The sequence below is a fragment of the Topomyia yanbarensis genome, chromosome 1, assembly GCF_030247195.1.
Source record: "Topomyia yanbarensis strain Yona2022 chromosome 1, ASM3024719v1, whole genome shotgun sequence".
NCBI lineage: Eukaryota > Metazoa > Arthropoda > Insecta > Diptera > Culicidae > Topomyia > Topomyia yanbarensis.
In genome coordinates, this window is record NC_080670.1 from 28,968,784 (window position 1) to 28,995,736 (window position 26,953).

At 43.1% G+C, this 26,953-nt stretch overlaps 4 protein-coding genes across 7 annotated transcripts in view; 2 read left to right on the forward strand and 2 right to left on the reverse strand.

Annotated features, from left to right (window-relative positions):
• Positions 1 to 10,349, forward strand: part of LOC131677201 (acyl-CoA Delta-9 desaturase-like) — a 49,216-nt gene extending 38,867 nt beyond the window's left edge. For both annotated transcript variants that reach the window (XM_058956908.1, XM_058956907.1), the window contains exons 2-5: positions 7,383 to 7,627; positions 7,717 to 8,053; positions 8,371 to 8,556; positions 8,642 to 10,349. In XM_058956908.1, coding sequence (XP_058812891.1) covers positions 7,402 to 7,627; positions 7,717 to 8,053; positions 8,371 to 8,556; positions 8,642 to 8,960 — 1,068 coding nt within the window. In that variant the 5' untranslated portion in view covers positions 7,383 to 7,401 and the 3' untranslated portion in view covers positions 8,961 to 10,349. The remainder of the gene's footprint in view (positions 1 to 7,382; positions 7,628 to 7,716; positions 8,054 to 8,370; positions 8,557 to 8,641) is intronic.
• LOC131677187 (serine-rich adhesin for platelets) overlaps positions 1 to 26,953 on the forward strand; it is a 945,885-nt gene that overhangs the window by 201,814 nt on the left and 717,118 nt on the right. The window lies entirely within an intron of this gene.
• Positions 15,105 to 16,383, reverse strand: LOC131677204 (probable enoyl-CoA hydratase). The gene is made up of 2 exons (XM_058956909.1): positions 16,139 to 16,383; positions 15,105 to 16,082 (listed from the first exon to the last, which is right to left on the reverse strand). The coding sequence occupies exons 1-2, from the start codon at positions 16,233 to 16,235 to the stop codon at positions 15,190 to 15,192; spliced, it is 990 nt and encodes a 329-aa protein (XP_058812892.1). The 5' UTR covers positions 16,236 to 16,383; the 3' UTR covers positions 15,105 to 15,189.
• Positions 18,276 to 19,147, reverse strand: LOC131677215 (protein transport protein Sec61 subunit alpha-like). The gene has a single exon (XM_058956922.1). The coding sequence runs from the start codon at positions 19,023 to 19,025 to the stop codon at positions 18,696 to 18,698; it is 330 nt and encodes a 109-aa protein (XP_058812905.1). The 5' UTR covers positions 19,026 to 19,147; the 3' UTR covers positions 18,276 to 18,695.

Below are 26,953 nucleotides of genomic sequence, written 5' to 3' on the forward strand. Positions count from 1 at the left end.
GAAGCCTATTTCGGTTGCAGGGTATTCAAGAAAAATTTGGCGAGATTGCCCCAGTTTATTGTTATTTTATAGTTCATTATATCATTCATATCATACCATAATTAATATATCCACATATCCACTTCCCCTTTTTCCTTCCCTACTAACAAACTCTTACATCCGTAATATCTATGAAGATTGCGTGGGTTCCCCGTATCTTCTAAAGTAGGTATTCAACTAACATTCCCTTCCCTTTAGCGTCATGACATGGCCAGGTGTGCAGTACCACTGTATCAGCCACCCATGATGAGTTCTGTCGTTTTTGCTATGCTATGCTATGCTAACCCTATATCGTCGACTATACGTGATGCTTAGTCCTCGGCGGTGGAACTAGCCGACTCCGGTCGCGACCACGGTGGTTTCGTTCATCTCTCTTGAGTAGATTGACTTGTCGAGTACCAAGGCCTGTTTTGCTACGTTGCTAGTCGTTGCTCCTTTCGTCATCTTCACTGCAACGTTGACATGAACAGAACGACTGTGTTCTGTTCACCGCGTCCCATTTTTCTTCGGTCGCACACATTCTTTGGACAATATTGTTCGTGTTGACGTCCTCACCGACGATGGTTCTCATTCACAGGCATGAAATTAGTCGATGGGTCCATCTACCCTTTACAGAGTTATTTGGCTGATATTGCCACTTGCATAAGGTAACAGCTCGGGCTAACGAACTCCTCCCGTGCCTCGACCTCTCTCGCTGTGTTCTTCGAGTAGAACGTTTGTGGGAATCGTTCCAGCTATTACGTAGACTGGCTCGACACGCACATGGCCATCAACCTGAACGTGCTGTTATTCTAAGATTCTGAGTTCCTTGTCGTCTGTAGTGCCGTCACCTATACAGTTTCTGCGTAGCTGAGCACCGATGTGGAGACGCTCGCCAGTAGTCGCATTTTAATGCTACCGATCACCGAATTGTTGGGCGTGATCCGAAATAGTGCCAAAATCACTTTTGCGGCTCTCCCGCATGCTTTTCGTCTGCGATCGTCTATCATCATTCCCAGTTGTCTAACTTTTCGCTTCCAGTCGATGGTACACTCTCAGATCAAAATTCTCGCCTGCTGTAGTAGCTTTCTGTTGTTTATGATCCACCTCGATTTTGAGGTGAGCTAACGCCAGCTTCTTCTCGCGCATCCAGTTTTCCATAGCGTCTATCCTCTCCGTGGCGAGTACTACTTCCTCTAGTGATTCGCCGATCGCCAAGAGTACAACGTTGTCCGAAAAACCGTCCTTCAATATTCCGTGGTACATAGCGCATTCCAAAGAGTTGGACCGAGTATGGACCCCTGTGGAACCGCCGCTGTTACAGTCAAACTTTCTTTTTCCGGCGTCAATTTCTTAGATCAGTTGTCGGCTCTGAAAGTAGATTTTCAAAACTAACTAACTTCCAGTCTGCACAGCGAATCGGCGACTGCAGCCCAATTAGCACTGTTGAAGGCGTTTCTTCCTTTCTTTTGTTTCTGTGCAGACTTCATAATTTCCACGATCGTTCGTATGGCCTGTACAGTGCATCTACCATCCCGGAAGCCGAACTGCACATTGGACAGGTTATTCTCTCCCTCCGTGTATGTTCTAAGCCTCTCTCAAGTGCATTTCCGACTGTATCCAACAGGCAGATCAGCCTGTATGCTGAAGGATCTGCAGGGTACTTGCTTCACTTCGGCAACAACACCAGTTTTTGTGGCTTCCACTGCCGTTATAAGCTCAATTGTCCCATGTTCTATGGGATTCCCTATATACAAGGGACAATTATGCGTAGATCGGCAGTCCAGACATTGGGAAAAATACCATCGTCGATACACTTTTGTAACGCGGTTTTAAACATATATGAATTCGTAGGGATTGCTGTTTTCAGAGCTCCGTTGTTCAGCTCGTTCAGCTTTGCAGAGGCCCCGAGTAGACTCCTTCTTCTTGGGTTGGTGAAGCTGTCTACTGCCCAAGCGTTGAAATCGTCGGCTAAAACGATCGATCAATTGTCTACCGCGAGGATGCGTAGCAGCTCTAGAAGAAAAGGCGCCAACAAAGCCTTTATCTGCACGATGAACCACGTCCTGAAATGGCTATCTTCCGGCCGTCCAAATCGCCGCTCATTTTGAGTTATCTGATACCCAGTTCCCATCGCCGGTTGGGATACCGAATGGCTTCGAGATCATGGCTACATCGCATTTAGACTTCGCTGCAAATTGCCGCAAGTGTTGTGCTGTGTCGCAGTCGTTGAGGTTGAGTTGCGTTAGCTCCACTGTCACTTCGCTGCAGTCGCCTGTTTGATGGACGGACTTCGTAGGCCTGTTGCCAGTCATTTGCCGGGTGGGCTTCTTCCCCGCGCCTGGTGCATAATTTGCTTCTGTCGCTGTAGTTTGTAACCAAGTAGCCGTACTCTTGACACTTGCAGCGCACTTTCGGTCACTGAGAGACATTCAGTGGACATACCGACCAGTCAATGTCTCACATTTTTTGTGGCCACTGTTTGTGTTATTTCCAAGGACTTCCTGGTCCCTGACGACTCCGTTTCGGTTAACTCCGCTTTCTGCTCCAGGGTTCTCTATTTCTTGGCGGCTAAACCATGGTTTCGTTGTATCTATAGAACCAATGTTTTGATGTAACTCTGCACACTACTCCTTTGGGCGACGAAGTTGTGGTTTGCCGAGGTGGTGACCGCGGTTAACCACTTTTGGCGAAGGGACTCGCCGCACCTACTCCATATGCGTGGTTTTTTCTCTCTTTATTTTTTCGTCCTTAATGCAAGCCGCCTTCAATTGTACGTAAACGCGTGTTGTTATCACATGCTTATCTATGCAAACAGGGAGGCCATGCTTGGGTATTCAGAGTCGGATCGGCATAAAATCGAGAAAAGTCCATCCGAACCTAGTACCACCAACAATTGGTGCCGAGGTTCGAACGTACCCGAAGACATGCCATGGTTAAAACCGGGTCGTTGTCATTCTTTCTTTACTCATGGAGAAGAACAGCACACCTGTCAGCCCAAAATCATCGTCCAATGCGTGATTCGTGTTCTGTCTGTTGACGTTCGCCATGAACAGTATACCATAATCAGGACGCTACTGGCCTCGATCTAGTTGGGCTAGAGTGCTTTTATGCTAAGATCTTAGGATCTTTGCTGAAACGGCACAGATTCGCTTCGTCGGAGCTAGTCCTAATAAAACTCCCTAATTCGCAGGTACGAGGAGCGGGGGGAGGTTAGTTAAGTCCGTGAACTTCTGCCCTGCTGCTAACGGTGTATGTATGTTTTAGTAAGATTTAAAAAGCTTCAAATGCTTGGTCGGTTGCTATTTAGCAGCTCTTAGTTTTGTGGCTATCTACTCGAATAGCTAGTATCTGGCGGTGAAGCTTCCCAACTCCGACTGAGAGTTTCTCGGCGGCAGAATTTGTTTTCATACCGACGCATGTTACGTGAGCCATTTAGCTCCTAGTTTTGTCGCGATCTACTTGCGTATTCTTTGGAAGTGGGTTTATCCTACTCAACGGGCCAACCAGTAGGTGTCGAGGTCTCTCCGGCGCTTCCGGATGGAGTTTAGCTTCCCCGGCGGTTGATCTAACCAACTCAAGGGCTTCACGATAAATTGCCGAGGTTGCGTTGGTCTGACGATTCTGGGTGGCGTCCAATACGCGGGCGCCTCGAAGGAGCAGTGCACTGATGCAAACGCTTGTGCTAGTCCCCAGCGGTGGATATGGTCTACTCCACGGGGCGATGACCCATTGTTCCATTCATGCATCCGCGTAATCATCCCGCCATTTTCGCTGCGAAGCCGACAGTTTAGATACGTGAAAGATGTTATCTAGGTTAACGTTGTCCCGCTGATAGCAAATATTGCGCTTTGCATTGAGCCGAACAGTAGGCAAGCAAAACCATATATTCCGATGTCTCTTCAACGTGTGTGCACTCCGGACGGAGCGGGGACCCTGCATACACAAATCGGCGCGGGTAATTCCTGTAGCAGCCACGGCCTGACAGGAATTGCGTCAAATTGAAATTCATTTCTCCTTACTTCCTCTTCATCGAGACTTGTCCGATCAGGTTCAAATTTGGAGCTGGTGGGACGACTAAAGCCGAAGGCGTTCATTTTTTCTTGTCACTCTAGTGTCCTTGTTCTTGCTGGTGCTATTTTCTGTTGGCCGCCGATGCTTATACCAAATGGCTAGAAGTAGTTCTTACCCATCGTATCACTTCAACCGCGACAATCTTCATTCTACGTAGTATTTTTGCACGCCTTGGTATGCCAGAAACGCTTGTCAGCGATAATGGTGCGCAGTTAACGAGTACCGAATTCCAGCAGTATTGTACCAACAGCGGAATTCAGCACTTAACTGACTGCTCCATTTTTTCCCTAATCCAATGACCAAGATGAGCGTTTTATAGATACGTTTAAGTGTGTTGTGAAGAAAATCAGCAAAGAGAGAACTTCCATAACCAAAGCAAAGGATGTTTTTTTCTTTTGACGTATCGATTCACGCCAAATGGTCAAGTAGATGGCGGATTGGTCCGTCGTAGGCCATGTTTAGACACCGCATTGGCGCCAACTCAAATCTATTGCGTGCCGCATCAGCGCCATCAGTCGTATCAGAGCAGCATGTAGTAGATTGTGGGACTACTTGTGGAGTGCACATAAGAACCTCTGCTCATGGATCCAACCCTTTTTGGCCCTTCATATAGCGATCAATTGTAGCCGATTGTGGAAGCAGGTATACGCCAAATTCTATACTAACAAAGATTTAGGGTGGGTACCAGGAATCGTCGGAGAAAGAATCAGTAGTGTTACGTACACTGTTTGGGTCGACGATAGGAAGCTGATCAGTTAACGAATTCCGTAGCCGATTAGAATCTGAACAAGCGGCGTGGCACCGGAGCCTAACATTTTGCCACCCTTTTTTCAATATTAAAAGCCATAGTAGTCAAGGAAAAGAGTTTTGAAAAGCGTAGAATAGGGTCATATGAGCAAACCCTTAACCATTTGTCTTCTACCGCAGGAGTCAGAATGTTTTGGCATTTTAAGCGCGATGTGACATGTCTGGACAAGCGTAAATTGACTAAGCACTTTATGCTATCGAAACCGACAGTTTTGCCAGTCAATATTGTTTTGGACTCGTGGATTCTTTGATCGTCAACATCGCAGTCATCCACTAGCATACAATTGGCATGCCCCATGCAACCCCTATCAGGGCAGCCTGCGGAACCTTTGTCCAATGGATCGCCATCGTCCACAGTTTCATCTATAACATCGCCAGCAGCATCTTTGTCTTCGTCCACGTCTGATAACATCACTTGATTTCGCGTCAGCAACACCAGTGCTAGAACTACCCCAATCTTCTAACACCACAGTCGTTCGATCCATAACACCTCTATTGAAAGGGAGATGTTGGAGGCAATTGAATCAGCGTCACCTTGTTATTCGTCTCATCTCTACAAAACAGTGACAGATCTGCTGCCACAATCAGATGTCACTAAGTTCCGCGTTTTTTTTTTGTAAGTCGACCGAACTCCGTGTCCTAAATAATTATGTATCGGTGAGTGTGCCGCCCTACCGAGAACAAGACTAATATACAGCAATAGCCATCTGGAATGATAATAAAATGTTACTTTATTGAAAATAGTAATAGTGGGTGATTGTACAATCTATTTTGACACCTCTACAGCAAATTTTGAAAGAAAACCAATATTTCCCTTAATAGGAAAGGTATAAAGGAGGGTGGCTATTTATATTATTGTGCCAAGAAATCGATTTTTCCTTACAATTTCTCAGAAAAAGAACCTCCGAGAGACGCGTCATTATTTGCATTTAGTCGATCGCCTGTAGCTCTAAATTTCAGAACGTAGTTGTACACGCGACATCTGAAGTGTTAATGCCAATTTGCTGCATTATTTCATTTTTGAACAGCCAAATTGTTATCTGAAGTTCTAATTGTTCTAACCTGAAAAAGAGGCGAGGTTAACAACTTCAGCAAACAAAAATGTTCTATTCTAAATCCACTGAAATTTTTTTGCATCAATTGTTTGTAGGATAAATTTCATTGCTCATCATTTCTTTTCGGGTCACCACCCGTCTATTCTCGGCATCGGCAATGCGCCGGCGACCAAGTGTGAGACAAAATTCCCATCTGTTGCTTCTGAATAATGCAGCAGTCATGAATATGAAGAGCTGTTTCGCAGTAACTAGATATGTATGACTTCAGCTATGTCCGTTGACTCGATACGAGTTAGGCTATTACAGCTTGAATTTACATTTGTCCCCAGAGGACGTAGATTTCCGGCTAATTGAGTTTGCATAATGGAGTTATTGGACTTGTTAGTCCTTGAATGATTAGGTTTGTTTCAACTTTACCTTACTCACTTTATCACAATAAATTGTGCACAAAGCTCTTAAGGCTTTTCGAAGATCCGTTTGAAATAAAAATATTATACATTTCTTATTTTAGGTCGATATTGGTATATTACAGCACCCTGCATTTTTTTTTTCGAGCGCACATGAAAAATGAATAGAATCTGTACAAAAATTATTCATATTTGTCCATCGTAAACTAGACTTCGAAAATTCAGCTACGTCAAACAAACCAAGTTGCTATGGGAACCGCTTGCCTTGGCTCATAACCTATCATGAGTGAAGGAATGTCATTACAAAAAGTGACAAAATAAACCGATTGAGTGGAACATGATCCTTTGAAGCCTTTCGAGATACGAAAACTAGCTAATTATGAAACATGTCCTTGATCATGATTAAAGATTTTTAGGTTGTGCGGCGCCTAGGTCCGCAACGCAAAACAATGACACCTTTGGCATTTGATTCATAATTAGCACTCCCGCAGAGAACAAACATGGAAACAGTACGAAGACGGAACCCTACGCAATAATTGAATATCAATATTTTGCTCGATATTTGCCGCCTAAAAGGTGTGATTGAATAAACCATCGATCGATGACCATCTCCAGTGGGCTGTCGATCAAACTCAATCCACAAATGGAGGAGAAGAGAATAAATATTCGTCAATCAGCAGCTAAATCTCCGCAAACAACTGACAGCAAACATTTGCCACTTATCCAACAGAATCAATTCGTATCTCGTCCAAAATACTATTTTTTACCTCAAACTCCTCGCCCATTCAATATCCCCTCCGCACTAATGGTTCAGTCGCACTGGCTGACGACTGTAACTAATCAGTATTCCTATCTCGTCCGGGCAATCATACCCAGTTTCACACTCCGCTGCCAATTTGGGGCTCAATTCCGCATCAGTCCCGTTTAGACCACTCATTATCTAACCGCGTTCTGCTGACGACAATAAGCATTTTACTATTCTAATTGTATTCCCCCCTTGCTCTCCACCCATTACTTTTAGCTCATCACTAGCAAGCAAAATGGCACCGAACGCAACGGTCGAAGCGACCGGTGTGCTAAACGAAACCGATGCCGAAACCATCGACGGAGGCCTATCGAAGGACATTACCCCGCTGAAACGGGCGGAGAAGCGTAAGATCAAACTGGTGTGGCGGAACGTGATTGCCTTCGGATACCTCCATCTGGCTGCCGTGTATGGACTCTGGTTGTTGTTAACCTCGGCCCGGTATTACACCGTCGGGTTCGGTAAGTTGCAACTACGTCGCCCGGCAACGGGCACACTTCGTATGGAAACTTCTGTACTAATGACTATTTTACCCCTCCCCGTATTGCAGCATTTATTCTGTACGTCGTGTCCGGGCTCGGCATTACGGCTGGTGCCCACCGACTATGGGCTCACCGATCGTACAAAGCAAAACTGCCGCTGCGAATCATTCTGGCCGTGTTCAACACTATCGCCTTCCAGGACTGCGCCATGCACTGGGCCCGTGACCATCGGGTGCACCACAAATACTCGGAAACGGATGCCGATCCGCACAACGCAACCCGTGGTTTCTTCTTCTCGCACGTCGGTTGGTTGCTGTGCCGCAAGCACCCGGAGGTGATCGCCAAGGGACGTCAGCTGGACATTTCCGATCTGCGGGCCGATCCGGTGCTGGCGTTCCAGAAGAAGTGAGTATTGCGGGTAGACTTTTTCGTATCTTTTGGAAGTTTTAAGATCAATCTCAGCGTAGCTTCCTCCGAGCATTGTCTTAACCTTCCGTAAACTGCGAAAAATTGAAAATTATCGTAAAATTGCCTTAAGACCGCTTTCTTCAGCCACGCTTTACTTTTAAACGTAGTTTAGCGGTTTAGCCTGAAAGCTTCAGGCGGTGGACCAAATATCGATATGTCACAGTTATATCGATTTCGTACGGTTAACCCTCAACCAGCTAACACAAACAAAACACTAACCATTATCCATCACTCTCCGCGCCTTCCCCTTACAGATACTACATGTTCCTGATGCCACTGGCTTGCTTTATCCTACCAACCGTCACGCCGGTCTACTTCTGGAACGAAACCTGGACCAATGCCTGGTTCGTCGCTACCCTATTCCGCTGGACCTTCATTCTGAACGCGACCTGGCTGGTGAACAGTGCCGCCCACAAATGGGGAGACAAACCGTACGATAAGTAAGTAGTTTTATCAGTCCCATCCTGTAGTAGGTACGTAGATCACCGATTGCTAAATACTGTTGTTTTTCATTGTTCGCTTCAGAACCATCAACCCGTCGGAGAACAAAACCGTGGCCTCGTTCGCGTTCGGCGAAGGCTGGCACAACTATCACCACGTGTTCCCGTGGGACTACAAGACGGCCGAACTGGGCAACTATCGGATGAATTTCACGACCGCTTTCATCGACTTCTTCGCCAAGATCGGTTGGGCGTACGAGCTGAAGACGGTGTCGCAGGAGATCATCGAGAAGCGTGTCAAGCGAACCGGAGACGGAACACACAACACCTGGGGCTGGGGCGATGTCGATCAGGACAGGGAGGAGATCAGCGATGCCAAAATCATCAACCGGAAGGAGGAATAGAGGTGCGGGACAAAAAGAAACAAAGTGAGAGGTGTTTGACTGCTGGAATGCGAGAGTTTGGGCGCAAGCGAGCGAGCGATAGATAGAGAGAGGGTATATATTTAAACCGGTTAATTACTCCAGTAGTACAGCAAAGCTTAGGTGATCTGTTTTTGTCTAAACATTTTTTTGTACAAGATATTTTCCCCCCTACGGGGAAGCGGTCCCCAAATTTTTGCGGCTATGCCTGAGAACCGTTAGAATGGAGCAGGAGGTTTGTGATAAAATCAAATAAGTTGATTTTTGTTTGCCCGAATCAAGACCCCGACATCAGCAAAAATTATTCCAATGTCTGCGACAAACAATATAAGCTGTATCCAAGTGTCTATTTCAGGAAAATTAAAAACGAACAAAGTTTGTTACTAGAAGTCTAATAAAGGAAATTCAAAATTTCAACGGAATTGTTCTTCAATATTTCGGTTAGAATTCAAAATTCACTGATAACGATTGGAAAAACGGCTATTTTTACTTAGCTTTAGAACAGTTCCTTTTACATACGCCAAGGCACGATACAAAATTATCAACTCTTAGATTTAGTTTGTATAATTTATTGTTTAAACTTATCGGAGGAAACTAGTGTTTCTCAAATTATATTTCTTAAGAATGAAAAATACAAGAATGGTAATGCTGTGAATATGAGATCATTAAATAGATAGACGCTCAGGAAGTGTCGTTTCTAAGCGGAAAACTTAAATAGAAATGGGACCTTTTTTATTTCCTCTACTGATCGTGGAACGTCTCCTTGAAGAACGTCCTTCCGTTTGATGGCAATGTTACATTTTAAAACGTGAAAGAAATTCTCCGAATAAATTGAGACTGATGCGAATAAAGCGGTCAAATAAATTGATCCTACTACAAAGGATTAGGCAGTAAAAAAAATCTTGTGTGCCGAAAGTGTTAAACTATTTGTTGTGTTTGATTACTGGAAAAGCAGCCCGAGAAGTTACAATTTCAAACTTAATTATTGGAGTCCAGCGAAACAGTAGAATTGGTAATGAATAACAAATCAATCATCTTCCGATTAGACCTTGCTGATCTACCAACGAGATAAAAAAGAAAAGAAAGATGTCATGTGTAACAGAGCCAGCCATCAAAGGTTATGTTTTTGTAAGACCATAAAAGTAAATAAAGGAATGCACAGCTCTTAACAATGATTGTAGTAGATTATAAAATTTTATGAGGTAATCCGTAAAGAGTAAATAACACAATGTAACGAACTAACAAACATAGGGAACAGAAGAACAAAATACCCTAAATGTTTCTAGTAAAAACACAATATATGATAAAATAAAAGACTATAAAATGAGATGAACAAAACAGTCTAAAATAAAATTAATGTCAAAATCAAAACTTTAAATGAACAACATATTTGCATAAAAAACTACTAGAGCATGTTGCCTTATCTGAGAAATATTCCCAACTTCGTTCCACATGGAAAATTACATTTAGGCAGCGATATTTGTCTTTCTGCCGCTCCCTTCATCTTCCGTAAATAGTATGCGTTGAATATATCCAATATATACAGGCGAATGACCCTAAGGTTAAAACCTCTATAATCGATAAAAGATATTCGAGATTCGATCTACCCACTTATTCTTGTTTCTTAACGCTCTTCCCCTTCGAAGACAATCTGGGTGGCAAATTTCAGATTGTCCAATTCACCGAGCCATTAGGCTCCCTTGTACCATTCAGAACCGCAACTCCCTTCTGGTAGAGTAGATTTGGGTCAAATAGGTATGGGGGTACAATGGGTATAGGTATCTTGTGTGAATTAGATACACGGTAGAGAACATCGTTGACGACTGTCATTTCGGCTGCTACCGCGGATCAGCTGTATTAGTTGCAGCGCCATTTATGTTTTCGTGTGTTGTTCAGCAAAAACGCATTATCTTTCGTCCTCTGTACAGCAAATTAATGCTGAACACGAGTTACGGATATCAACACGAAACATACGCTTGGTGGCACGATAGGTCAGTCGTTTGGGGGCACTATAATTCACTACTGACCGTCTCACAGCTAATCAACCACGTAAGCCGGAATAAACAACTTCAATTCCACACTCTGGCGACGACGAGGACACCGAAGAAGTCATTCGCAAGTTTAAAGCCAGAAACAGTTGCTAAACAACATGTTTTTTGCAGTGCTCACAAGTGATCTGCCCCTAGGTCGCTTATCATTTTCCAAGCGCCATTATCCGGCTCTCCCGTTTCTAGTATCTCTCTGCTTGTCGCTTCGAGCCTCAGACATTCAAAGACCACACGCTCCGGTGTCTCCTCGGCGTTCTCACACTCCGGGCACAAGGGTGACGTTCCGTGCCCGAACCGATGAAGATACTTCTTGAAACAGCCGTGAACATCCTGTTTAGCTTTTCGCGGTTCGGTTTGGTTTTCAGCACCGTACACAAGGCAGGAGCCTCATATCACAGTATCGATGACGAAACACTAGATAGATAACAGATTTCGCGTTTGTTGAAGCTCACCCCGTCGTCGATTATCACTCCCCACTTGCTTCAGATTCCTGATTCCTGCTTCAGTGCACGCTTCGATGCAACCCCCAACAGTGGTATACATCCGCCCAACCGCTTTGCAGTTACTGACCAACAACACCTCCGACTTGTGGTGAGCTACCTGCAGCTTGACCCCGTTCATCCAGTTCTCGATCGCGCCTATTGTCTTCGTCACCGACACCTTCACCTCATCTAGTTTCACATTCATCGTCGTTAATGACACATAGTCCGCGAAACCCACGATTTCCTGGACAGCCGCAGTGTCAAGGTCCTATCGTATATCCCGTTCCAAAGAGTTGGACTGAGACTGGAGCTCTGAGGAACACCCGCTGCTCTTCGTTCGTCTCGTACAGCAGTACTCTACTCTGAAGTAGCTCTTCCGGGTCTGGCGTTCGGTCATTCTGTGCAGCGCTGCGGCGATGGCGCTGTTGAACGGATTCTTCACATCTATCCTAACTACAGCGCAGTATTCATCTCCTCTTCGCTTCTGTTTAAATATTTTCTCAAAACTCCAGAGCATTATCCGAATTACCTCCAATGTCAATACTCCTTTGCGGAATCCGAACTGCATCTTGGACAGTCTGCGCTCACCATCCGTGCATTTTGACAGCCTGTTAAGGATAATTCTTTCCAGGAGTTTACCGAGTGTGTCCAGCAACCATATAGGCCTATACGGTGCTGGTGACTTCTCTGGCTTTGGCAACAACACCAGCTTCTGCACCCTGCCACGCTTGGTATTTCATCCGGATTGGGGGTTTTCATTGATTTTAGTCGCATCGACGCTTCTTTGAGATCGTCGTTGGTCACTTACCACTCGTCTGTGTTTGTACTCCTTCTTCTTCGCCATATGGTGTCGGTGACTCGGTAGTCGGATCGGGTTCTTTAGGGTGACACCATCAACGTTTATCTTTAGCTTACCAGGGCACATTTCAGCTGACGTCGACAGACCCCCAAGTAACCACGACGCTTCAAATGATGTAAAGTTAACAGTCTTAAATGAGTCGTTCGCAGAATGCGATAAAATGCTTCATTGCTGTAAATGCAACACCAATGCTTTCGTAAAGTGGAAAAGGGCGATTAAGCGACTGATGTAAGAGCTGTCAAAGAAAGCATTTATTTTACATTAGTAACGCTCTTATAAAGCTTTAGTCTGTTAAAAGCATAACTAGATGCTGCAATAATGTTTGTTTCGTTTTGACAGATCGATGTTATATAACACAACAAAAAGCTGATATAATGCCAAAATGAAAATAATTAAAATGGAAAAATGAACGTTTTCCCATTTTCCACTTCTTCTTATTCGTCAGATACAACATAAACATCACCACAAAATTCCAATTCCTTTAGATTTTTTAAATTAATTTTATGGGATCCGAACCATGATCATCTGACATCAGCTTCATACGAGGTAGGCCGTTAGCACTCTTATCTGTGGAGGATAGTTGCCGACGGAATGATATTTGCAATATATGAATAGCGTTTTACATTATATAGCCTTTGTTAATGCAATGACACGTCGGTATAGAAGGAGAGGTGCAAAAATTTGTCATTTTTTGAGTAGATAAATATTTATCGTACGGCTCTCGGATCGCAAAATATAAACATCAACAAACGAAGCAGAGATCAGTTTTTAGTAGAGATTCCGAAACATAGTTAATATTGACATCAAATTGTGCAGATGAAATTATGAGCATTTAGTGGTTTCTCTATGATATGCTTCATCTGAGTTGCAAATTATAGGAATGCATACTCGTGTTGTTTAATTTCATGTATTCCTCAACAGAAATAGGATTGGTCAAAAGCTATAGGCAGTGCAGTGCTCCGATATTTTTGCCCCATTCGTAGAAAATTGCCCGTTTGCCACACTACTCTCCATGTTGTTTCAGGTTGATATTTTTTGATTAGAACATTTTCTTCATAAACGTCAAATTATTTTAATGTTTCATAACTTTAGTTCAAGCATTATATGCTTTTCAAGTGTAGCGCAGTAGAGCGTCAAAGCGTTTGTAAATGCAATGCGATCAAACACTAAACCGTTGCTCTAAAGGTATGTATAATGCCTGTTACTTTGCTTATAAGAGGCAATGTCTTGAAACATTTGGGATGTTGTGTTATGGCAACACTGTTTTAAGAAAGTAGTTTTAGAGCAAATGAACATTATCGATGTTAAAATAATGCTTCAATATAATGCATGTGGTTATTTGGGCCTCCATCTTCGCCATCACGATTCAGTACGCGTCCCCCAGGGATTGGCGTATACTTCTCAGCACAGCTCTATATGGCAAACTGGCTTGCTAAGTTTGATCTCCCGTTTTAAAGCGGCCTTAATTTCCCGAAATGTCGCCTTGTGCTCCTCTCACTCTCCGATTATGCTCTCTGAGCCCGCCTGAACCACTTTTACCAGGTTGTCGTCCGCAATACCCAACCCATCACAGCTGTCTAAATTTTGCTGTGCAATAGACGCATGTTTCTCCGCGCAACTGTTGCACCGTTGTATGCTGTGCAACACCTTCAGAAAATTTAGCGAAATCTTTCAGCACCAGCGGCTGCGCATTCGGGGAGTCATTCGCGCGAGTGCCGGAGGGTCAAAGACTTCTTTTAACTTTTTACCCCGCCGTAAAACATTTTTAAAGCAGTTGATTGCTGAATGGCCACTCCTTGTCGCGATCGTATCCTTCGTTGGCTATTTCATCGAGCGAAGTCAATAAATTCATCACCGTTCTACAGTGGAATTGCAGGCGTCCCGGATTAGGCGGATTAGTCCCGCAAGGTAAAACGTCCCGTAGTTACCAATATGCTGATTTTTAATCCAAAATACCCACATTGTACATTCAAATTATTCAAAACACTCAACAGTTTTGGGTCGTGGTGGCGAATCTCCGAACTACGTGAGGAATGTGCAAATTGTGACGATTTATTTGGGTGGTCACGGTGCCCTTTTCGATCTCAAATGTTTCAGGCTATGAAGCCTAACGAAAAAGTTTTTCAGACTTACACAAATCATTAGGTTTGTTCCAGTACACGGAAGTCACTCCGGAGTAAACAGAAGCCAAAAATACTTGCTCCTTTTTACTCCGGTTGACTTCCAGAAGAAAAAAGAGAAGACGAGAGTACAGGAACGATTTTCTCCGGAGTACTTCCAGTTTCTCCTGGTACTGGAACAAACCTATTAATCGGTTTCTTGAGTGCGTCTCGCATTCATCCTGAAATCATCTGGTCATTTTACTATACTCGATTCTTCCAAAAAATATATACCCTGTTCGATGTGGTGCATTTGCATTATGCGAAATTTAGCTTTTTTCCGAAACAGATCTTTACTTTCGTGATTTCAACATGATTCGCCAGGATCAGGAAAATCCCCTACAATGGTGGAAATTTAGGGATCAACAAGTGATGTTCCTTCAATCGCTTTTACAATGCGTCCAACTACATTCTCTCTTAAGTCTCGGTTGGGCACCGAATGTTTTGTTATATCACGGAATACCTACCCACATCGCGATTACCAGACACTAATTTCTACGGTACGGCATGGGATTCTCTGCACGATGATAATCGATTAGTTTCATTTGCACATGACATTTCATAAAAAAAAGCCACTATAAAATCTATAGTATATTTTCAACAGTCTTATCTAATACTTACAAAACAAAACAGTATTAATTTTCATCACCTTCCTCGGAACCGTCACTGCGACGGCTTCTTCCTAGCCGCCGCTGCCATTTCATGTGCGATTTCTTCCTTCTCCCAATCCGGAATGATTCTCTCCTTGATATCGGTAAACTTTCCGTGCTTTCCTACTCCCTGCAGAAACCGTTCCGCCCCGGTCACAGCCTGCGTCAGCAGTTTCTCATTCGCCGAAAGCACCTCGTAGTCCATTGCATCTTCCAGCGACTTGGCCTGAAAAGCCGAATAATACATCGAAGTTCGATCGTGATTAACGCAATCCTGTGGAAATTTGGCGATGGTTGTCGCTAGATTGTAAGCCTGACCGAGACCCGTTCCAACCGCCACCACCCGATTGACCAGGCCAATTTGCAATGCTTCCTTAGCCCGAATGGGCCGTCCCGTCAGCACCAGATCCATGGCCCTGGATATACCGATTAAAGCTGGAAGCCGAACGGTTCCACCATCCACCAGTGGCACACCGAATCGCCGGTTGTAGAGCCCAAGGATGGCTATCTCCTCCATGACGCGTAAATCACACATAAGCGCCAGTTCGAGACCACCTGCGACACAATATCCGGAAATGGCACAAATCATCGGCTTTTTGAAATTACGTCTGGTCGGACCCATAACACCTCCTCGCTGAAGAATGATGGACTGCGGTTTGACATTCGGATTTGCTAGTTCGGTAAGATCATATCCGGCACAGAAAGAACCTCCGATCCCATGCAGAATTCCGACCGCAGATGTTTCATCGTTTTCAAAGGCTTCAACTGCCGCGCTTAGTTGTCTACCCATTTCGGAATTGATGGCATTGCGGATATCCGGTTTGTTCAGTCCGATCATAGTGATATTTTCCATTTTTTCCACCAAGATCGATGGTTCTTCTGCCGGCTTTTGATCCGGTGCACTAACTGAAAGTTTCATTGGGAATAACAAAATGTTAGCACGTATAATCTCGAGTGGATACCTTCTTCTTTTGGTGGTATGGTGGAACAGAGCCGCAGGATCCGTGTTCCGCGCGAAATCGATGTGAAACGAAGGGAGGCTTTTATGACAGGCCACATTGCTAAGCGGAAGATGTGATAAACAGGCACTACACTTGTGTTTAACTATTATCTGGAATTGTTATCAATTTTGTTGGGTTCAAAGTCTTCTGACTTCGTTATTGTTAATTCTGTGCCGAGTTGATTATCGTTCAGTTTTATTGATATTCGTACCTGTCATGTAGCAAATGAGGAAATATTTCAAGAACGCAGCCGCTTTAAACAAGATGCAGAATAAAGCAAAGGTGGGAACATTTGTTGCTTATGCGCGGCCTGCGGAAGTAAACGTAACTAAAAGCCTATAACAATTGGCGGGCTTAGCGTAGTTGGTAAATCGATTGCCTTGTACGCAGCTCACCTGGATTCGAGTCCCGACCCGCACATAGGTTTAGAAATTTTTCATTAGAAATTTTTCATAAGAAATTTTTCTAACCCGGAAAGGCGAATGACTTTAAGGTTAAAACCTCTATCAACGACACGACTAGACACTAGCATTCCAAAACTGTATCGCAAATCCGACTACCCCTCAGTGACTCAGGTAACTGGTAATGTCAAATATGACATTTGGACAGAAAATGCATAAAACTAGCAGCACTTGTGAATCTGTTATTTTCTTTTAACAATCTCCTATAGTTACCGTTGCTTCTCCTGGTTACACACTGTCATTTTTGTATAAAAAAAAATAATACACATGATCGAATCGTTCCAGAAATTCTCCGGACGATATCAAGAAGCATAATAATTTCATATAGTGTCATCGTGTTTAATACGGTGAAAGCTTCAAAGGTACTAGAATAGCAAATCGCAAAATGTTAATAATCTGCTCAGTTTTTTATAGGTTTAAAAATTGTCGAATGGGATTGATTGCAACATAGCGACTTTTGTGAAAGAGGTGTTTTAGAATAATTTTTTTTACCAGAACGATGCATATTGGTCGTGCGGTGGCTCCTCAAAAGCACATCTCTGATCCACCCGTTTGCCCGAATTATACAAACAGGGGCTGTGTTTAAATGAGCGGTAGCGACTAATGATATACAAATTACGATGCAGAAAATATTGCCATTGCGCAAGAATACGAAGTGGACTGAACCTAAAGCAAAGAAATCCACGCATTCCTGGCTCTGTATCTGGTTTAGATGATGCTGTCACAGTTGGAACAATTTTCATCTTCATTACTAGAGGGGAAAAAAATATGAGGGAGTTAAACATTTGGTTTGAAAATGAAGATTTGAAAATAAATCTAAATGTATGTATTGTATATGTATAATTTATTAGTTTCAGAAAGACTTCCATCTAAAATTTCACAAGTTGAATATTTCGGAACCCTGATACCTTCCCTGGATCCACACTTTCATTACTAACATTACGTTATGGCTGAACCAATCGACCGCTTTGCCAAAAATTAAGGCAATACAAAATCTCAGGCGTAGAGTCCGAACAAGCTTTCTATTAAACAACAACTACTATATGCATCAGCTGATGGAATGTGATGTTCGTGACTACTGGTGTAGCACGTAAGATAGGATGATCCGCAAATGGGAACTCCGTTAACGATACTCAATCATCATCTGACCGCCAATCGTGAAAAAGACACAAGCAATATCATTTTCAACAGAACCGGCACAATAACACCGCCGAATGTTATTAAATTTAGTGGAGAAACGATTCCACTATACAGCAAAGTAGTAAACCGTGGTCTACAGGTGGACAGCAATCTCTCCAAGTCTAATCAGGTCAACAATGTGGTTCGGAGGATATCCTTCGAATTTTCCGAAGATTTGCTCCGATTCTCTCACTCCTAACAAGACATAAGCTGGTACGATCTGTGGTAGTTCCAATTTTTACCTACTGCGACGTAGTTAATTACCACGGACTGTCAGCATCACTGAAACAACAACTACATAGGTGCTTCAAATCAGCTGTTCGCTTCGTCTACAACCTTCGTCTTCGTGATACAACCGCCGCAGTCAGAAACACGATCCTTGGACACCGTTCACCAACGAACTACCACGAAAGAATTTACTGTTTCCTGAAGCAAGGGCATAGCGGAATATTACAAAACGAACAAAACACAAAATGCTCTCTTATCTTAGTAATAGGAAAAGTCTTAAAATCTCTTCAATGTTTTTCCTTTTCCCCTATTTGTTACTTTTATTTGCCGCCATTGCGACATCCTGCCTATTGTTTATTACTGTTCGTTAAGTTTCTAAAGTTTTTTTACTCCTCTATTACGCACAACTTCCTATTACTCATATGAGGGACTGTGAAAAAATAAGTTAGTCAATGAACCTGCTGCCTTTGTTCTACAACAAAACAAACCAAACAGAAAATAGCCTGACTGTCCTTACTTGCATTACTTTGCACAAAACAGAACGCGGTGGTGATGAACAGTGAACCTCGTTCGCTCGAAGTAAAAAAAATTACACACGAAACTAACTGGATGAGTACGATTCCTAACTGGCAAACAATTGCCGAACCTATCTAGAACAACATCGTTCCCATACCGCCCATTTCACTCTGCTTCTTAACGAAAATCTCAAAGTACTGATAGATGATAGTCACGGCCAGCAGAATACCGGTTCCGGATCCAATCGCACCCATAAAATCCGCAATCACCGACAACGCTCCGATACACAACCCACCAAACGCAGCCGCCGTCGGAATGTACCGATTCAACTCGTGGATCATCGAATTCTCCCGATGACCACGCATAATCATCTGCTGTTCCTTCAGCTGCTTGGCGACATCCTTGGCCGAACTGCCGGAAACGTCGATCCACATCTTGGAGAAGAATGCACAACTGCCCAGCATAAAGACGATGTAAAGCACGGCGTGAATCGGATCGGTTGCGATATGCGACTAGTTCTCCGGTGGCGACATATAGTAGCAGAGACCTCCGATCGGGTAGGCACGAGCCGATCCACCACCGATTCACTGCGGGATATATTTACAATTTTCCATTAAAGCTTCACAAGAGACGTTATTTTTTATCCTTGCCGTTGGGTAGCTTGATCAAAAATTTGGTGTCCAATACTAACGTGTCCATGGAAAGATTCTAAATATCACCGTATTTGACCAGTTCATTCAAAAACTAGATTGATTTGGCATGTTAACCATATTGCTGCGACGTCTGTGTCACCGTCTTCTGCGAAAGAAAGTTCGTCTTCAGTACCCACTGGGATCACTCCTCAAACTGTTCATTCAGTTGCGGCTGCCCTTTTCGATTCCAACTCCGACTCATAGCGCCACATAGTTCGATACCTTGGGTGACAAGCAACCGCAATTCCTATCGATTTCCGGAGTACGATGTGCTTATTAAGCTAACGGAACGGAAGCGACGTTTAAACCTATTCCTTTATTTTTCATCTGTAATAGGAATTACATTGGTTAAATTTATGCATACAATCATTACCTTCTTGACACGAATGTACCCGCCGGTGTAGTGTCGTTAATAAAATCAAAAAAAAATACCTTCTGGCGCTCAACCTCGGGTGATGGTGACTTTGAAGAAGTACCATTTCTAATTTCTCCAGGTGTTGCAGGTTCCTCGTACGAAGAAGAACGAGAGTAGTTACGATGCCGATAACTTCGTTTTTCAGTCTTTCAAGTAACTAGGCAGTTAGTTTTGTATACATAACATGGTTGCTATACAGCAACTGAAAATTAATAAACAAAGAAGTGTTGCTGGAGAAATATTTTTTGCGTTAGAATCAAGGGGTCACTCAATGCACTGGTAACTGGCGGTGAATGGCTCGGACCATTTTTTTTCACAATATTTCACTAAGTTTCAGGTCGTGTCGTTGCCTCTATAATCGAAATAAAAAAAAACACGTAAATTGAAATTTCAGAATTGCATGATTAGCATCATATTCCGTTGAATTCTAGAGCCTTTATTTTCTCAATAGTCGTTTACGCCATCCACTCAGTACAAGGAAGCTGTTCTATGCAAGTCCAATGCGTTGGATGTTTGTTTAACAAACATTCCTAACTGGACATTGCTTTCACATTGACGTAAACAACTATTGTCAGAATAGGGACTGCTTGAAAACTGCGAACTTAGAAATGACGGCGCCGATGGTTGAGAGGTTAAGTTGGTCCCCGGTCCATGAGATGATGGGTCGATATCTAGTCCAGATAGTGGGAGTCACCTCTCTAGCGTCGGTGTTTGGCCTCGTAGCGGAAATAGGCCGATGGAAAAAAACTAGAATGTGAAGAAGAAGAATCTAGAAATGGCCGCCGTTATGGCAATCCAATATATTTACGAGGAGTTACAAAATGCAGAATATGTATTTCGCATGTTTAGAATTTTGAAAAGACTGTACAGAGCACCAAAAGGATGGAGACCAAAGCATCTCCGAATTAAAACGACTATGGATCTTTATCCGACTCTAACCAGCGGCCTTATTCTGCGCGGCGTGTTACGTGAAACGACTAATCTTACTCCACTCTATGTGACTTCTCACCCAATTTTTAAGAGTCACTTCGGGTTACGTGAGACGCCCATTTAACGACAATGGAGAATAGCACATAATTTTGAGACGATGGTGGAGACAAATTCACATATAACAGATGTTTAGGCTCGATTTGAAATGAGGGTAAACACCTGCAACTGAAACTCCAGATAAACGCACGTCTGAAACGTTCGGCAAACGTGTGTAGGTGGCGCAGAATTTTGGATTTTCGCACATAAACGGAAATGAAAATGATTATTCAATTTTACTGTTGTTTTCTTCACTCACACTCTCCTCCACTGCTAACTACAGTCGTAATTGTTGAAAAAGAATATTTCGCAGTGATATACGTACGAAATATTCTTTGTATATAAACAATTTGCCATTCACGGGACGGCAGTTGACAGTAAGAACTGTCATACGGAACGTGCTATAAAAAGCTCTGAGATGTCATCTGACAGAACGTCATGTGACAAAAGCTTCAAGTGGGTAACTTGAGCTTTTGCATATGGACGCCGCGCATGGATGTGTTGTTTACTATAGGCAGAGGGTATGACAGGGTATGGCAGTCAATAAGGGACTGTGATAAACAGTGCATGAAATATCAATCGATATCGAACTATGTTAGCATTATATAACTTGAACAAGAATCAAATATAGTTATCTCAAACCTACCTACAGAAATACTTGGAGTTTTCTTACGGTATTATCAACAGGTTATGGGCCCAGTAGTTAACTGGAACTAGCCACCTGGACTATTGTAAAATAGTTGTTTTGGAAGATACACGTTTCGGGTAGAAACGGCCGGCGAGAACCATCGTTCCGGTAGCAGCGGCATCCAGCGACGACCAGCGTTTCGGGCAGAAACGGCATCCGGCGAGGACCAGCGTTTCGGGTAGAAACGGCCAGCGAGAACCATCGTTTCGGACAGAAGCGACATCCGGCGAGGACCAGCGTTTCGGGAAGAAACGGCATCCAGCGAGCACCAGCGTTTCAGGAGCAAGTAGAGGATGGCAACCCAGCAGCAAGCTGGAGGATCTGCCGAGAGGATGGCAACCCAGCAGCAAGCTGGAGGATCTGCCGAGAGGGTTACTCTCGAGGACAGAAGAGGTGGTAGCTACGAGAGGGGAACTCTCGAGCGCACCGTGCCGACGACGGCATACTTCGGTAGCGTCAGCCGCGAATCGATATTCGACGGTTCGGAGTTGCGGTTCCCAGCCTGGAAATGGCGAATGGAACATCATCTTATAAAGATGAAACTCCAGCACACGTTGCTACGAACGCCCGAAGAAGAGGACTTCTACGAACCAGTAGTAGGTGCCTCGGAAGAGCTAGAAACAGCCAGGAAGGCTAAGCTCAGAAAACGGCTTGATGACGACGTCGAAGCATTGGACGAGATTGTCATGATGGTCAACAATGATGTTTTGAATAAACTCATTGGGCTCAACTATGCGAAAGAAGTCATGGATACTCTGGTCAGAACGTACCAAAAGGGCGGTACAGCTGCTATGGTTAATATGCGGGACCGGTTGTATACCATCAAACAAAGACATCACGACAAATTGTCCATGATTTTTGATGAGTACGATCTGATTATTCGCGAGCTAGATCGTATGGGTTCAAAAATGACAGCATCGGAAAAAGTTCATGCTCTACTGATCTCCATGCCAGACAAGTACCGACACGTCAAAGGCGCTCTGATGGTACTGACGAATGAAGAACTGTGTGCCAAGCCGATCATGGAGATCAAACGAATGTTTATTGATGCTGAAGCTGGGGAAGAGAAGCAGACAGAAACGAAAAACGTTGCGCTGTCTTCAAAGTACAAGCCAAGGAGAGAGGTAACCCGATGCTTCGGTTGCAACGAAACTGGGCATTTTAAAATTAAATGCCCACTAATGAAAAAGTTTAACGCGAAGGAGAAAGATAAGTTCAAGAAGCAGCAAAAGATGGAGCCTAAAAAGAGCTTTGCAATGATGACCAAAGCGGATCGTGGTAGGAGAGTCAGATTCGTAATTGACTCAGGAGCAAGCGACCATATGGTTAATGACGAGAAGCTGCTAGAAGATGTCCAAGAATTAGAGAAGCCAATCACCATTTCGACGGCGAAAGCGGGCCAGAATTTACGGGCAACAAAAGTTGGAAAAATGCGATTAAAGAGTGTTGTGGGTAACAATACAATAAAAGAATTGAAATTGTACAACGTTCTTTTTACTCCGGGTCTTGAAGAAAATCTCCTTTCGGTTAGAAGGGTTAGCAAAAATGGTAAAAGGGTTACTTTTACGGATGAAGAGGTTATCTTTGAATTTGAAGATGAAGTAATTGCTTCAGGAATCTTCGTTGATGGTTTATTCCACCTTGATCTATTTCGGGAAGAAAAGTCGGCGGAAGATGGAACAAACTTAGCATTGTTCGGAAAGAAGGTGAGTTTGGAAACATGGCATAAAAGACTTGGCCATATCAGTGATACGAGTTTGGAGAAACTAATTAAGAAGGGAATGGTTGAGGGTATCAATCTAACTTCTGGAAATATTAGTGAAACAAATGTATGTGATGGTTGTATGGCGGGAAGCAGGCTGCATTCAAATTTAAACAATTGCAGCTGCCAAGATCAAAACGACCACTGGAACTCATACATTCGGACGTTTGTGGAAGCATGGAGCAGGAAACCTATGATGGCTATCGTTACTTTGTAACCTTTATAGATGATTATACGCACTTTCTCGTGGTTTACCTCATGAAACAGAAATCGGAGGTTTTCGAGAAATTTAAAGAATTCGAAGCAATGGCGACAGCATTCTTCGAAAGACGTATTTCAATGCTAAGGTGTGATAATGGAGGGGAATATACAAGTAACGAATTTCAAGCTCATTGCAAAAGAAATGGTGTTAGAATGACGTTCACTGTTCCATACACACCGCAGCAAAATGGTGTAAGTGAACGTATGAACAGATCTTTAATGGAAAAGGTCAGAGCTTTGCTTTACGAAAGTGGATTAGCGAAAGATATGTGGGGAGAAGCATTATATGCAGCAACATATCTAATCAATAGATCTCCAACAAGTGGGATAGAAGAGGACAAAACTCCGTATGAAAAATGGGTCAAAAAGCGACCAAACTTGAATCATTTAAGAGTTTTTGGGTGTAAAGCATTTAAACAAATACCTAAAGAGAGGCGTCAGAAATTAGATTTCAAAACAAAACCTTTGATATTTGTGGGGTACGCAAATAATGGTTTTAGATTATGGAACAAGGATACGCGTTCAATAGAAATTGGCAGAAATGTAGTATTCAATGAATCTACCAGAGCCAATCAAGATATTGACCACACAAACATGGATTTCGTAGAATCATCTGGTCAAGATTTAATTAGATGTACACGCTTAAACCAAGGAGAACAGAACGAAGACGAGGATGCTGCTATACATCCTTCTGATGAAGAACAGCATGAAGAATGCACACTCGAAACAGAGCAAGATAATCTAGATTCACTTGAAGAATCAGTTGGCGAAACTGACTATGAAAGTACAAATGAAAATCCAACAGACGAAAGAGAGGACGTCGATGATGGTCAATCATTGCGTCGAAGCAAGAGGGAGAGAAAGATACCGGGTTGGTATTCCGATTATACAGCAAAAACAGCAATGATTTTCAACGAAGAGATTCCGCAAACTATTGAGGAATTGAAGAAAGTTTCTGATTGGCAAGAATGGAAGCATGCTATTCAAGAAGAGTTTGATGCATTACATCAAAATGGCACTTGGACAGTGGTTAACTGTTTGCCAAAAGGAGTTAAACCGATTAACTCAAAATGGGTTTTCTCAATGAAAGAAGATGGAAGATATAAAGCACGATTAGTGGCAAAAGGGTGTTCATAGCGTCCTGGATTCGATTACTGTGAAACATTTGCACCAGTCGCCAAACTAGAGAGTGTTCGGTTAGCGCTAGCCCTTGCTAACGAGAACAAATTGTTAGTACATCAAATGGATGTCAAAACTGCATTTCTACATGGGAAGTTAGAAGAAGAAATATACATGAAACTTCCACCAAACGTAAATGGGCAAAGACAAACTGTTCGTCTACACAAATGTTTGTATGGATTGAAACAGGCAAGCAGATCTTAGAATAAACATTTTGATGATGCAATGAAAACACTAGGTTTTGTCCCTCTCAAAAATGACAACTGCATCTATAAGTCAAAATCTAGAGGCATTATAGTAATACTATATGTAGACGACATTTTACTACTTGCCAAAAACATCGAAGCAATTACGTGGATTAAAAAGAAACTTGGAAGGTTATTCCAAATGAAAGACATGTTAGAGATTAAGCACTTCCTGGGAATGGAGATAAATCGTGATTTGGAAAGCCAGACTATTGAAATTTCTCAAACAATATACGTGGAGAAACTTCTTAGTAGATTTGGGATGGCTGATTGTAAACCAGTGGGGACACCATTGGATATCAACACGAAATGGTCAAAATCTGAGGCAAAAATCACTGAAGAGCCATACAGAGAACTGCTGGGATGCTTACAATATCTTTCACTAACTTCTAGACCTGATATTTGCTCTGCGGTAAACACCCTAAGCAAATATGCTAACTACGCCACCGATTGGCACTGGTCAGGATTAAAACGAATATTGCGATATTTGAGGGGAACGAGCAACACAAAAATAATTTATTCATCAAATACCGAATATCCAGCTTTAGTAGGATTTGCCGATGCAGATTTTGCAAATGATCCTGATGATAGGAAATCAGTTTCAGGATACGCATTTCTACTATACGGTAATCTTATTTCGTGGTCAACGAAACGACAACCGACTGTAAGCTTATCAACAAGTGAAGCAGAACTGATAGCACTTTGCGCTGCTACGAAAGAAGGAGTGTGGTTAACACAACTTCTCAATGAATTGGATGTAAACATAACACCATTCATCATAATGGAAGATAGCATCCCATGTATCAACATAGCACAGGAGCCAAGATCACATCAACGGATGAAACACTTAGATATCAAATACCTTTTCATCCGGGATCTCATCAAAAATGGTAGAGTAAAACTACAGTTCATCCCAAGCGTCGATCAACCTGCAGATGCCTTCACTAAGGGGTTACCTAAAAATATACACAGAAAGTTATTCGGTGTATTGAATGTGCAAATTGTGGGGAAGTGTTGAAAAAGAATATTTCGCAGTGATATACGTACGAAATATTCTTTGTATATAAACAATTTGCCATTCACGGGACGGCAGTTGACAGTAAGAACTGTCATACGGAACGTGCTATAAAAAGCTCTGAGATGTCATCTGACAGAACGTCATGTGACAAAAGCTTCAAGTGGGTAACTTGAGCTTTTGCATATGGACGCCGCGCATGGATGTGTTGTTTACTATAGGCAGAGGGTATGACAGGGTATGGCAGTCAATAAGGGACTGTGATAAACAGTGCATGAAATATCAATCGATATCGAACTATGTTAGCATTATATAACTTGACAAACAAGAATCAAATAAAGTTATCTCAAACCTACCTACAGAAATACTTGGAGTTTTCTTACGGTATTATCAACAGTGATTCGCTGATTGGGCCACACCCTCTGTCCAACTAACGAATTTGACTCGCATCTCTGATTAATGTCAGTTTCATTCAGATTTTTTTTAGTTGGGCAATGGTCCAACTAAAAAGCGGTCCAGTTAAAAAGTGACGAACCAGCGATTCACGACTGTACAGTTGTCGCTGGATGCTGTTGTCCTGCAATTGCTGGCGGGAGGGCGGACGGTTTCTTCCGACCTACAATCGGCTCTACAACGGCCGAGCTTGGTCGTTTCTATAAGTTGCTCCGGCAGCAGTCCTTGACAATTAGGAGGCCAGCTTGGCTCCTTTGTTGGAACCTTCCTAGCGACGCTGGTGACGAATTACCGGATTCCCTTGCTCCCCGCAAGAAATTCTTCTCATGTAGAGCCATTATCCTACCTACTTACCTCTCCTTGACTGTTAGCTGTAGAGGAGAGCAAGGCTCGTTCGATTTATCCTCCGCGGGGAGAGGGGGCGGGTGCGAAGTGTCCTTAACGGTTAGCCGGGCAAGCGAGAACTCCTTTGCACTTAGCTTCCCTTGACGGGGATCCGGCACAAATTTCATGAGCGCCCAAACGACGGGCGGGCACTAAAATCAATAGCTTAACCACAGAGAACAGACATTCATGATCGAACAAAAATATTTAAAAAACGTGTGTAAACATTTGAATTAATATACAATAAACACTAGCGCCGCCACACCAACCTA